Source organism: Capricornis sumatraensis, chromosome 17 (genome assembly GCF_032405125.1).
Source record: "Capricornis sumatraensis isolate serow.1 chromosome 17, serow.2, whole genome shotgun sequence".
NCBI lineage: Eukaryota > Metazoa > Chordata > Mammalia > Artiodactyla > Bovidae > Capricornis > Capricornis sumatraensis.
Genome location: NC_091085.1, coordinates 9,305,643 through 9,318,690, shown reverse-complemented (window position 1 = coordinate 9,318,690; position 13,048 = coordinate 9,305,643). Strand labels below are relative to the sequence as shown.

Genomic DNA, 13,048 nt, shown 5'->3' with positions numbered 1-13,048 from the left:
CAGAAGCTGGAAGAAGCAAGGAAGGATTTCTCTCTAGAGCCTTCAGAGAGAATATGACCCTACCCACACTTTAATTTTGGACTTCTGACCTCCAGGACTGAAAAAACGTCTGTTGTTTTAAGTCTAATTTGTGGCACTTGTAACAGCTAGTGTGAACTACCATAACATCCACTCGGTCATATGATCTTATTCAATATACAATAACTGTTTGGCTTTGATAAGCCCATCTCTTCTCCAGATTTTTATAACAAATTAGGACATAGCACACTGAAGTTAGAGAGGCTTATATCAAATTGCCAGCTTTACTGATAAAGCTAACCTACAGGACAAGAGTGGAGTAAGAAGCCTACTGTAATCACACTTCTGGTCTGAACTGGAGAGATCCATTCATTTAGCTGTGATGCAAAGGACTTCCTCTGTCTCCCTTTGTACCACCTCTCTTACTCACCTCTGAACCACAGAGGAGTCGGAAGAAAGAAGCTTAGCCAGGTACTGTTTAGTTTTCTCCAATCTGCTTAAGCAGATTGTGGAGCAAGAATGTTCTTCCCATACTTATCCCTTCTGAAATGTGAGGTTGAAGTTTCCTAGCCATAGTGAAATTTAAATACAGGAGAACAAGTGTTCTTCCCTAATGACAGCACACAGTAAACTCCTGATGAACTCCTGAAGGATCTTATCTACTCCCATTGTGGTATCCCGCAAAAGATAGGACACTGCTGTGAACACTCAATATGCATTTGTTGAGTGACTAAAACCAAATTACTAAAATGACACTGGCCGTAAATTATACAATTAAAATACGTGTAAATATATACTTGCAATTAAAGTGTTGCAAAGATTCAAAAGGACTGCACTGTTTTTTCACATTTAACTTTCTCTGATATTGGATGCATCTTATAATGACTGGCATGTTATAGCTTAATTAGCAGTTTTTTTCCTTCTTAGCAGTACACGAAATAATTCTGCATCTTTGCTCTATCTTACAATGCAGTTTTAGACCCAATAGAATATATTTTAAAAATTAAAGTTCCTTGTCATTTGCTGAAGAAAACATGTAAAACACACACAAACACACACATGCATGTACACAAATATTCTCTTTCTCCTATAATCAGATGCAAAAACCTGAACTCAAAACACAATTCAGCAACAGTGCTAACCTCAGGATCAAGGTTTTCAGAGAATGCATTCTTCTCAGCCTCTGGCTGTCTGTCATTCAGCCTTGGGAGGAACGAAGGTGTGGAATGTGCCTCTAAATCTTCGTGTGGGACAGTTTCTCTATTGTCTCCTAGGCTATCTTTCTTCTCCCCATGGCTGTGCGTTTTCAACATGCTCCTGGGTCGAGGTAAAGGCTTAAATTGGCCGTCTGCTTCAAGGCTGCTGTTATTTTCTGCAGAAAATTACAATGCTTTCATACATTTAATACAGTAAAAAATACATATATTTTTAAGATGGTCATGGCTTCTCCTACACCCCATGTGCCACCAAACTTCCCTCCTGTTTCCAAGCACCTTGCCACTCTGTCCTGGAGAAGAAGCCCACACCCTTCTCTACAAGGAACTCCAGAAAGTAAAAATAGGTAATAGTTCACAATCAAAAAAAAATTTTTTTTAATGGCTGCCATTCTGAAAGTAACCAATATACTTCACTCTTGTGAGCAGTTAACTATTCTACTTTATCAACTCTCATAGTATTAACAATTTTTTACTCTGTGGGAGAGAGAGAGGGCGGGATGATTTGGGAGAATGGCATTGAAACGTATAATATCATATAAGAAATGAATCGCCAGTCTAGGTTCGATGCAGGATACAGGATGCTTGGGACTGGTGCACTGGGATAACCCAGAGGGATGTTATGGGGAGGGAGGAGGGAGAGGGGTTCAAGAGTGGGAACTTATGTACACTCGTGGCGGATTCATGTTGATGTATGGCAAAACCAATACAGTATTGTAAAGTTAAAAAAATGAATTAAAAAAATAAAAATAAATTATAGATGACATTAAAAAAAAACAATTTTTTAAAACAAACAGAACCATGTCTTGATTTCAGCCTTTATAAAATGAGGCAGTTCAGCCATCAAACCTTTACTGAGTGTCTGCCGCCAGGCCCTGTTCACATCACTCACATGAACAGATCTCAGAAAAAAGACACTGGCAATGGCCCTGTCCTAGGATTTTAGAGGTTGGGGAGGGAGATGACTGTAAACAAATAAAATTATAAGACAAAGGTAAGTGCTGTAACAAGTATGAAGATGATGCCGGTACAGGGGTAGAAAAGCCAGTGTCCCTGGAAAAAGGAATGGAGAACTCGACAACTTGTGAGCTGCTGTTCTCTGAGTCCATAAAACCTCTCCAGCAGTTATTAAAATTTCTGTTACTATTTCCACTACTTTTAAAACAACAATCTAATGCTGGTATACTTCTAGCCCTCAAAACATGATACACAGGTATTTTACATGAACTTTTCCCTAAATTTCACCTTTTATATATATACATTTCTCCACTGTCCTATCAATGTATTCTTCTGACAAAGCTGTAAAATTGAATACCTTTCTTTTTATTGGTAAGTGGGGTTATAAATCCTGCTAGAAGATTCTAGCCAGACCTAATTGGAACCACTATAAATGTTTAACTGCCAATTTTAGGTATGTCCTAAATTCTGGTCAAATGTCCAATTTAAAATCCAAGAGTTATCCTAGATTCCTCCCTCAAAATCCAAAGCGTCATGATATCCTATTGACTCTACCTCTAAATATCTCTCATTTATCCCACTTTCTGCAACCCCACTGTCAGTTCCTTATCCAGTCTTGCCTAGATTACGGCCTCAGCAATGTTTATAAAACACAAATCAGATCACACCACCCTCTCCACATAATTCTTCAGCTCCCCACCATCCAGTCCTGCAAGTTCATTGCCTCTGAACAAAACAGTCTCAGACATAAATCACAGCAGGATCCTCTATGATCCACCTCCCAGAATTCTGGAAATAAAAGCAAAAATAAACAAATGGGATCTAATTAAAATTAAAAGCTTCTGCACAACAAAGGAAAATATACGCAAGGTGAAAAGACAGCCTTCTGAATGGGAGAAAATAATAGCAAATGAAGCAACTGACAAACAACTAATCTCAAAAATATACAAGCAACTTATGCAGCTCAATTCCAGAAAAATAAACGACCCAATCAAAAAATGGGCCAAAGAACTAAATAGACATTTCTCCAAAGAAGACATACGGATGGCTAACAAACACATGAAAAGATGCTCAACATCACTCATTATCAGAGAAATGCAAATCAAAACCACAATGAGGTACCACTTCACACCAGTCAGAATGGCTGCGATCCAAAAATCTGCAAGCAATAAATGCTGGAGAGGGTGTGGAGAAAAGGGAACCCTCCTACACTGTTGGTGGGAATGCAAACTAGTACAGCCACTATGGAGAACAGTGTGGAGATTCCTTAAAAAATTGCAAATAGATCTACCTTATGACCCAGCAATCCCACTCCTGGGCATACACACCGAGGAAACCAGAATTGAAAGAGACACATGTACCCCAATGTTCATCGCAGCACTGTTTATAATAGCCAGGACATGGAAACAACCTAGATGTCCATCAGCAGATGAATGGATAAGAAAGCTTTGGTACATGTACACAATGGAGTATTACTCAGCCGTTAAAAAGAATTCATTTGAATCAGTTCTGATGAGATGGATGAAACTGGAGCCGATTATACAGAGTGAAGTAAGCCAGAAAGAAAAACACCAATACAGTATACTAACACATATATATGGAATTTAGAAAGATGGCAATGACGACCCTGTATGCAAGACAGGAAAAAAGACACAGATGTGTATAACGGACTTTTGGACTCAGAGGGAGAGGGAGAGGGCGGGATGATTTGGGAGAATGGCATTCTATAATGTATACTATCATGTAAGAATTGAATCGCCAGTCTATGTCTGACGCAGGATACAGCATGCTTGGGGCTGGTGCATGGGGATCACCCACAGAGATGTTATGGGGAGGGAGGTGGGAGGGGGTTTCATGTTTGGGAACACATGTAAGAATTAAAGATTTTAAAATTTAATAAGAGAAAGGAAAAAAAAATAAAATAAAATAAAAAAAAATAGAAAAAAAAAAAAAAGGTTTCAGTCTTGTCCCTGGCTAGCTGTGCTGCCTCGTCACTGGCACACTCCCTTGGTAATCTGTCCTAACATGCTGGGCTCGCTCTCCTTCTGCAGTTGGGCCACCTCTCTTGCCACCAAACTTTTACCCTAGTTCTTCCTTTGCCCACTTCTTTGTCCACTTCTGGCTTCTCCTGACAAATGCTTGCTTGTCTTTGGAATCTCCGTTTAAGCAGAGTATTATATAAAGCTTGATAAAAGGTTTTGAGTCTTTTTTACTGTAATAACAACACTTAACAGGAGACCCATTCTCTTAACAAAATTTTAATTGCAGAATACAGTATTATTACCTAAAGGCACAAAGCCATACAGCAGAACTCTAGAACTTGTTCATCTTGCTAACTGAAACTTTACACCTTTCGACTAGCAATTTCCTTTTCCCTCTCCCTCTAGCCACTCATAACTACCATTCTTACATTGAAATCTTAACCCCAAAAGTGATATATTAGGAAGTAAGACCTTTGGGAGGTGATTATGTCATAAAGGCAGACCTTCATGAATGGAATTAGTGCCCTAAAAATAATGTTCTAGAAAGTTCCCTTGCCCTTTCCACCATGTAAAGCTACAATGGGAAGCCTGCAACATGGAAAAGGACCCTAACCAACCCTATGAGCCCTGTGACCTCAGACTTTCGTCCTCCAGGACTGTGAGAAACAGATTTTTGTCGGTTATAATTCACCCAGTTTGAAGTTTCTGGTTGTGCTGTGCTGCTAAGCTACTTCAGTCAGGTTTGACTCTTGATGAATCCATGGACTGTAGCCCACCAAGCTCCACAGTCCTTGGGATTTTCCTGGCAAGAATACTGGAATGGGTTGCCATTTCCTCCTCCAGGGGATCCTCCCAACCCAGGGAGGATCTGAACCTGCATCTCCTGCATTGTCAGGTGGGTTCTTTACCACTAGCGGCATCCGGGAAGCCCCAGTAGTATTTGGGAAGTATTTGATTACAGCAGCCCAAATGAGTAAGACAGTATTGGAGGATTGGTACCACATCTCTAACGCTGCAGTCACAGCCACCATCACAGTGCTTGCAACAGGGAGACATATCATACAAACAACAAATATGTGTGGATAAATAAAATGATCTGCCTATGAACAAACGCTGAATAATAAAGTGAATAGTAAAAGCATTTATAGCATGCTTAATTTATGCCAGATTGCTCTAAACCCTTCAGATACATAAACTCATTTAATTGCCTCAAACTCCTTGCAGTGGTTCAACTATTGGCCCCTTTTACAGATAAATAAAATGAGGAACAAAGAGCTCATGTGCCTATGGTATTAAACTCTAGTTTGTGTAATTTAAGCAGGAGCACCCTGGCTCCAATGCTAATGGAGTCAAGGTGTTCCTGCTTTAAAGTTAAAACAAAGACAGCATACCATGTAAAAATTACTTTCTACAATCACCATCAATGTGACCATTACCTGATAAAGTGAAAGAGTTTGATTATTGTACTTTTTACAGCAGAAAATTTAAGTCTGAATTTGGCAATAAGGAGTTCATGATCTGAGCCACAGTCAGCTCCCGGTCTTGTTTTTGCTGATTGTATAGAGCTTCTCCATCTTTGGCTGCAAAGAATATAATCAGTTCGGTTTGGTTATCGACCATCTGGTGATGTCCATGTATAGAGTCTTCTCTTGGAAGAGGGTGTTTGCTATGACCAGTGTGTTCTCTTGGCAAAACTCTATTAGCCCTTGCCCTGCTTCATTTTGTACTCTAAAGGCAAATTTGCCCATTAATCCAGTTAGCTCTTGACTTCCTACTTTTGCATTCCAGTCCCCTATAATGAAGAGGACATCTTTTTTGGGTGTTAGTTCTAAAAGGTCTTCTAGGTCTTCATAGAACCATTCAACTTCAGCTTCTTCAGCATTACTGTTTGGGGCACAGACTTGGATTACTGAGATATTGAATGGTTTGCCTTGGAAATGAACAGAGATCATTCTGTCATTTTTGAGGCTGCATCCAAGTACTACATTTTGGACTCTTTAGTTGACTATGATGGCTACTTCATTTCTTCTAAGGGATTCTTGCCCACAGTAGTAGAGATAATGGTCATTTAAATTGAATTTGCTCAATCCAGTTCATTTTAGTTCACTGATTCCTAAAATGTCAGTGTTCACTCTTGCCATCTCCTGTTTGACCACTTCAAATTTGCCTTGATTCATGGACCGAACATTTCAGGTTCCTAGGCAATATTGCTCTTTACAACATCGGACTTTACTTCCATCACCCATCATATCCACAACTGGGTGTTGTTTTCATTTTGACTCCGTCTCTTCATTCTTTCTGGAGTTATTTCTCCACTGATCTCCAGTAGCATACTGGGCACCTACCAACCTGGGGAGTTCATCTTTCAGTGTCCTATCGTTTTGCCTTTTCATACTGTTCATGGGGTTCTCAAGGCAAGAATAGTGAAGTGATTTGCCATTCCCCTCTCCAGTGGACCACGTTTGGTTAGAACTCTCCACCATGACCTGTCTATCTTGGTTGCCCCTACAAGGCATAGCTCATAGTTTCATTGAGCTAGACAGGCTGTGGTTCATGTGATCAGTTTGGTTAGTTTTCTGTTACTGTGGTTTTCATTCTGTCTGTCTTCTGATGGAGAAAGATAAGAGGCTTGTGGAAGCTTCCTGATGGGAGAGACTGACTGAGGGGGAGACTGGGTCTTGTCGGGAGCTGGTGATCAACAGGGAAGCCTGGCATGCTGCAGTCCATGGGGTGGCAAACAGTTGGACACGACTAAGTGACTGAACTGAACAGTAGACAAGCGAGAACGAAGGGAACTTTCAGGTTCTAATATTTTTATAAAGCATTAAATGATATTCAGCAATATCTCATGATATTAAAAATATTAAGTTCCAAACATGATAAAGAAAAAGTTTAAAAATTTAGATAGAGCTAAACTTGTAAACCATATTACTTCTTTAATGAATGAATTATTCATTTATATATTTCTTCTTTAATGAATAAATTATTCATTTATATATTCAAATATTTAAAGAATTCTACATGCCAGGCACTAACCAGCAGACTCAACTTTTTCCTTCAACTTGAATAACCTTGGAATAGTGATTTCAAATATTTTATACCAAAATTCCACTTCCAGAAGCATTAAGTTTTCAGAAAGAAAAAAAAAGTCTGTACATTATCAAAATGTATTGTTTCATTATCAAATGTAAATGATTACCTATTTCAGTAATTATTTTTATACTACATATACTGAATTGCAAATGGTTAATGATTGTTCAAAAATTCAGTATTGCATATTCATAATCCTGGGGCCATCTTGTGGTCAAAGTACAGTATTTCTCTATTCATTTTAATTTGTCACAGGTTTTAAAAAAGGTATTAAAATAGATGGATTATTGCTGATTATGTACCATAAAGTTTTAATTATATACTTATATCTATATCCAACTAAGTTTTAGCTTTTATAGTATGCTCACAGTTTCTTATTACCTAATGAAAAGCTTTCCAGAATCAGGACAAATAGGATAAACATAATCTATAAAAATAGCTTTTTAAACTCAACTTGGACTAGGGAATACTACATACTCTTAAAGATTCACTGTGCATATGTCTTTACTAATGGTTCCAAGAAGTTCTCTCATGAAGAAATCGGTTTAAAATTTCTATAACTGTGTTTTCCCCTTAATACAATGAACAAACTGTGGAAAATATTGTGGGAAATGGTGATGTATTGGATTATTCACTATTTGATGATGTTTCCCTTCTCTCCATTTTTTATTTTACTCAGCACACTGGTAAGGTACATTTTAGCAAGTAAATTCTATTTCATTAGACCTTGTGCTTACACTTTTGTAGACGTTTATACTTTAGTGTGATGAGTGTGTGCTGTCATGTCTGACTCTGCAACCTCATGGGACTATAGCCCACCTGCCAGGCTCCTCTGTCCATGGAACTTTCCAGGCAAGATACTGGAGTCCTCCTCCCGGAGGATCTCTCCGACCCAGGGATCAAACCCACCTCTCCTGCATCTCCTGCATTGGCAGGTGGATTCTTTACCACTGTGCCACCTGGGTACATTCTTCAAACAATTCTGTAGGAAGGGAAAGCATGGCTCCTCTCCCTCCTTATGAAGACAGTAAGGCTTACCCTATTGCTAAGGTCATACATAATTAACATATAGTGGCTTTCTCCCTAGTATCATTGCTGAGTCATATCTTCTCATTTGAAAGTGGATAGGATTGTCAGGGGTGGAAAAAGGAGTGGGTCCCTAATACATATCTGAAATAAAGCTTTGCCTGAGGTTATCAGTGCTATCTAATATATAAAGTAAGAAAAGTATTTCACACCAGTATTGTATTTAATGATGATATAAAGGAAAGAGGTTTTTGTGAAGGTTAGTATCAACTACTATTGTTTTCCATAAAACAGAAAAGGACTGGAAAACCCCAAATCCTTCACCTTCTATGCTGCTGTTCCTGCATGGTAGCCCAGGGAATCTCACGGCAGTTGATGCCTGCTTCACTCCATCCCTGCTCCACTATGCCCAGGGCTCAGTAGAATTGTGGAGAAACTACTGTAATGGTCACACCAGGGACTTCCCCACAGAAAACTGAGTTTTAGTGGATTTTCCTGGGGAACAGAGAAACCAAATGGAGATTCTCTTAAGGAAAGTCTGGAGGCTTAAATGATAAGAGTAACAACACCTCTCTCCCCAATCCCCATTTCAAATATACAAATGTCACATAGATATTCTGGCAAATGGCTGTATGGAAATGATTCTTTAGGACTAGCCCCACTGCTGCTCTCTAACCCTAACGTCTGGAGTGTGAGATACATTAGAAAGGATTCCATTGTAGTTACACTGCTAAAAGCAAAATTGGAGCTCATATGTCTAAGTGAGGCTGGATGTGGATGCTCAAAGTTCTTCCACCTCCTGCATTCATTCAGTCTTGCATCTTTGCCGGTGCCTGATAGGAAGCCAAAGAACTTTCAGTCATCCACATCCAGCCTCACTAAGGCCTATAAGCTCCAATTTTGTTTTTAGCAGTATAACTACAATGGAATCTTTTCTAATCAATCTCACACTCCAGACATTAGGGTTAGAGCAGCACTGGGGCAGTCATTTGCCAGAATATTTGTTTGACATTTGTATACTTGAAATGGGGGTTGGAGGATAGGAGGGAGAGGTGTTATTGCTCTTACTATTTAAGCCTCCAGACTTTCCTTAGAATTACAGCTTTCCTCTATGGTTCTGGGTTTCCCAGGTCCCACTAGTGGTAAAGAACCTGCCTGCCAATACAGGAGACATAAGAGACGTGGGTTCGATCCCTGGGTTGGGAAGATCTCCTGGAGGACGGCATGGCAACCCACCCGGTATTCTTGCCTGGAGAGTCACATGGACAGAGAAGCCTGGTGGGCTACAGCACACAGGGTCACAAAAAGTAGGACACAACTGAAGTGACTTACTACACACACACGCACCCAACCTCTACACAGCCAGATCTCCAATATATGAGCTTCCTTGGTGGTTCACACAATAAAGAATCTGCCTGTAATGCAGGAGACCTGGTTTCAATCCCTGGGTTAGGAAGATCCATTGGAGAAGGGACTGGCAACCCGCTCCAGTGTTCTTGCCCTGAGAATTCCATGGACAGAGGAGCTGGGCAGGCAACAGTCCATGGGGTCACAAAGAGTCAGACAGGACTGAGAGGCAAACATTTTCACTTTCATTTTCTATACTTCTATTATTTTTATTTATATCTGTAAAATTGAAAAGTTAAGTCTTTTTTCTTAAATATTTATTAGCCCCTATGTAAAAATATTTTGTAATTATCTTAAAATAAATTTTCAAGAAATGCAATTACAGTAACCTAACAAATTACCTGAAGAAGTACTTTTGATCCACTCTAGCATTCTTGCCTGTAAAATCCCATGGACAGAGGAGCCTGGCGGGCTACAGTCCATGGGATTGCAAAGAGTCTAACACAACTTAGCGACTAAACCAAACCAAACCAACAAATTACCTGAAGATGTACTTTTGATTGGAAGAATTCTAGGTTTAGTTTCCATTTTAATTTTCTCTTTTTCAACTTCCTGTTGTTTACTTTGAGATTCAGGTAAGGGATTTACAATCATGCCTTCACCATTATCAAGTGCAATGTCATCGTTTTTGATAGAGACTACTGGCTCATGTTTCCTCACATCATTGCTTGATTTCTTGGTTTTCAAAAAAGACAGTTTGGGAGAATTGTTTTCTTCATCATCTGATATGTGAAAATTATTCATTTTTTTCTTAACTGAATTTTCATCTACTGAGGTGTCAGAAAAATCACCTAAGGAAACTGAAAAATAGAAGAGAAAAATATTTTCAATAGTACATTTTAAAGCTTTAAAGGTTACACTAATCAAAAACATTACCTTAAAGACTAGATATGAATTTACAACTGTGAATAAATTTGGAACCCTAAGAAAACTCCTAACTTGGGCAGTCTAAAAATTAAAATTTTCAGTTTCATTTATTTAAAACATACTTACTGAGTATGAACAGTGTATCAACTCAAGCACTGTGCTTGCTCCGAGAGAAGTCATTCAAAGGTTCTTCAAAACAACAGTCACAGACATTTAGATTTTGGACTGTAAAACTTTTTTTTTTTTTTTCCCAAAAACTTCATCATATAAAATCAAGAATATTTGTAAATGGAAGAAGTAGCTAACAATGTTTTTCCATCAAAATTTTGGAAATGCTATTCCATCCATACCAGAGTATTAGATTTTATTTTGAGAAGAATAATAAAGAATGCTAACTTAATTATACAGTAATGATTTAACTATTGTTCTGGTACCTTTTCCAGAGAACACCCAGAGTTATTCACTGAATATCAAAGAATAAAACACTGAATTTCAAGTTCAGAATTTTGCATGTTTATCTTGAAATGTGAAATGTTAATATCTTACATAACCAAAGAAACCAAATCAATCATACAGTACTGATATACTGGGTTTTTAAAACTGATTCCCTTTCACAGCCAAAACACCTTGATTTAGAAAAAGCATTATAAAAGTGATTCTGATGTACCCAAAGTTCAGCTCTATGGCCCCTAATTATTACCTCACTGTAGGTCTCACAGGGTTGGCCTTAAAGATGAACTCATCATCTCCAGTGTAATTTACCACTGACAAGCAAATCTGCTATCAGTTAATTTTCAGTTTTCTATGCACATTCAGAAAAAGAACAAGGACAATCATACAACTTCTTGAAAATTAAGAGTGACTTTATTCATTAAAAAGCTGGAGACCTAAAACCAGTGAATTCACTGGTATTATTTTAGAATGGTGATTTTTGTTTTGTTTTGTTTTCAGGTTTGAGCTATACATAATTAAGGAAGCAAAAGAAGACATTTCTTTTCTCATGTTCTCACATACCAGTCTCATCACTGTCAAAGTCATCTGAGTATTCAGAACTTCTTTGTCTGGCTGAGCGAGCTGTAATTGCTTTTATTAGCTCATCCTGAAATGAGATAATTAAAATTAGTCTCCACCCAAATGTGTACTCTCATATGTAGAACTAATTATTTAAACAAATAATGCTTGATTAATAACTGCTTTAAAACTCAGATTTCATTCATCTAACAAATATTTACTGAAACCCTACTTTATGCCATGCACCCAAACTCTAAGAGGCAACACAGAACATCACAGACGACCCCTTTTTTCATGGAACTTACAGTTAAACAAGACAGACAACACCAAGAAAATTAATTGAGGGACTCTATCTGGACCAGGTTCATTATAAGCTGATATTTTGGAAGAAACTGGTATTCTTTATGATCTTTTGTTTCAGCATATTGCTATTAACAGATGTAATCAATACCATAAATTGAGACGTTCAGTTCAAAATTGTAGCAACTGGACAGAGAAAACTTATATGTTATTATGTTAAACCAGAAAAAAAAAAATTAACAATCTTTATATGAAAATGGCAATTAGAAGCTGCTATTTAACTTTCACAGGGAATTTAACTTTTAATATAGTAAGAACCTAGTATTTAGTTTAGTAGTCTTAAAGCCACACAGAAGAGCTGATAATGCTAGAGCCTAAATACAATCATCTGCAAAGTCTCAAAAGAAACACAGGATTTACTCATGCTCTATATAGGACTGCTCTAGGATTATTTTCAAGTCCAATATTCCTAATACAGGAATTACCTTGTAAAATCATTCAAAATAAAAATACTTTACCTGGAAAGTAGTTCTTTTGGTGACTTTTGGACTCTTTGTATATGCCAAAGTTGTGCTAAAAACTTCATCAGACATAGTGTGTTTTAATTCTTGACCTTTACAAGTGGCTAACAAATGATAGGAATAATTCAACCTCTGATGTTGGCTGAAACACACAAAAAACAAGTCAGACATTTTTGCATGCTTGAGAATTTGTATCATTACATTTAATGCTTCCTTGACCAGCAGAAAGTGAAGTTGCTCAGTCGTGTCCGACTCTTTGCCACCCCATGGACTGTAGCCTACCATGCTCCTCCGTCCATGGGATTTTCCAGGCAAGAGAACTGGAGTGGGTTGCCATCTTACCATCAGAAAAGCCAAACAAAAACAAGAAAAGCATCATTGAGCTGCATGTTCACTTCAACAGAGTTCTTGAAAATAAACAGCAAATTCTAACAACAAACTGGTTTTCAAAGAGAAAAGAAAATTCAAACAAGTTATCTTAAAGTAGTTTTACAATTATTTTATTATTCTAAGTAAGTTTTACAATTATTGCACTCACTTGAATAATGAGCGCAATGGCTTGTTGCCAATTAAAACAGAAACTTTTCTACCTCTCTTCCATTCAAGAGTATAATATTGCCTACAAAAGAGGCAATACTTATTTAAAAGTATTTAA

General features: G+C 37.9%; 1 protein-coding gene across 1 annotated transcript in view; it reads right to left on the bottom strand.

The window, feature by feature from the left end:
• Nucleotides 1-12,465, bottom strand: part of MAP9 (microtubule associated protein 9) — a 48,518-nt gene extending 36,053 nt beyond the window's left edge. Inside the window, exons 1-4 of the mRNA XM_068990207.1 lie at nt 12,391-12,465; nt 11,576-11,660; nt 10,177-10,494; nt 1,161-1,390 (exon numbers count right to left, since the gene is read on the bottom strand). Of these exons, the coding sequence (XP_068846308.1) occupies nt 1,161-1,390; nt 10,177-10,494; nt 11,576-11,660; nt 12,391-12,465 (708 nt within the window). The remainder of the gene's footprint in view (nt 1-1,160; nt 1,391-10,176; nt 10,495-11,575; nt 11,661-12,390) is intronic.
• Between the last annotated feature and the right edge of the window lie 583 nt (nt 12,466-13,048).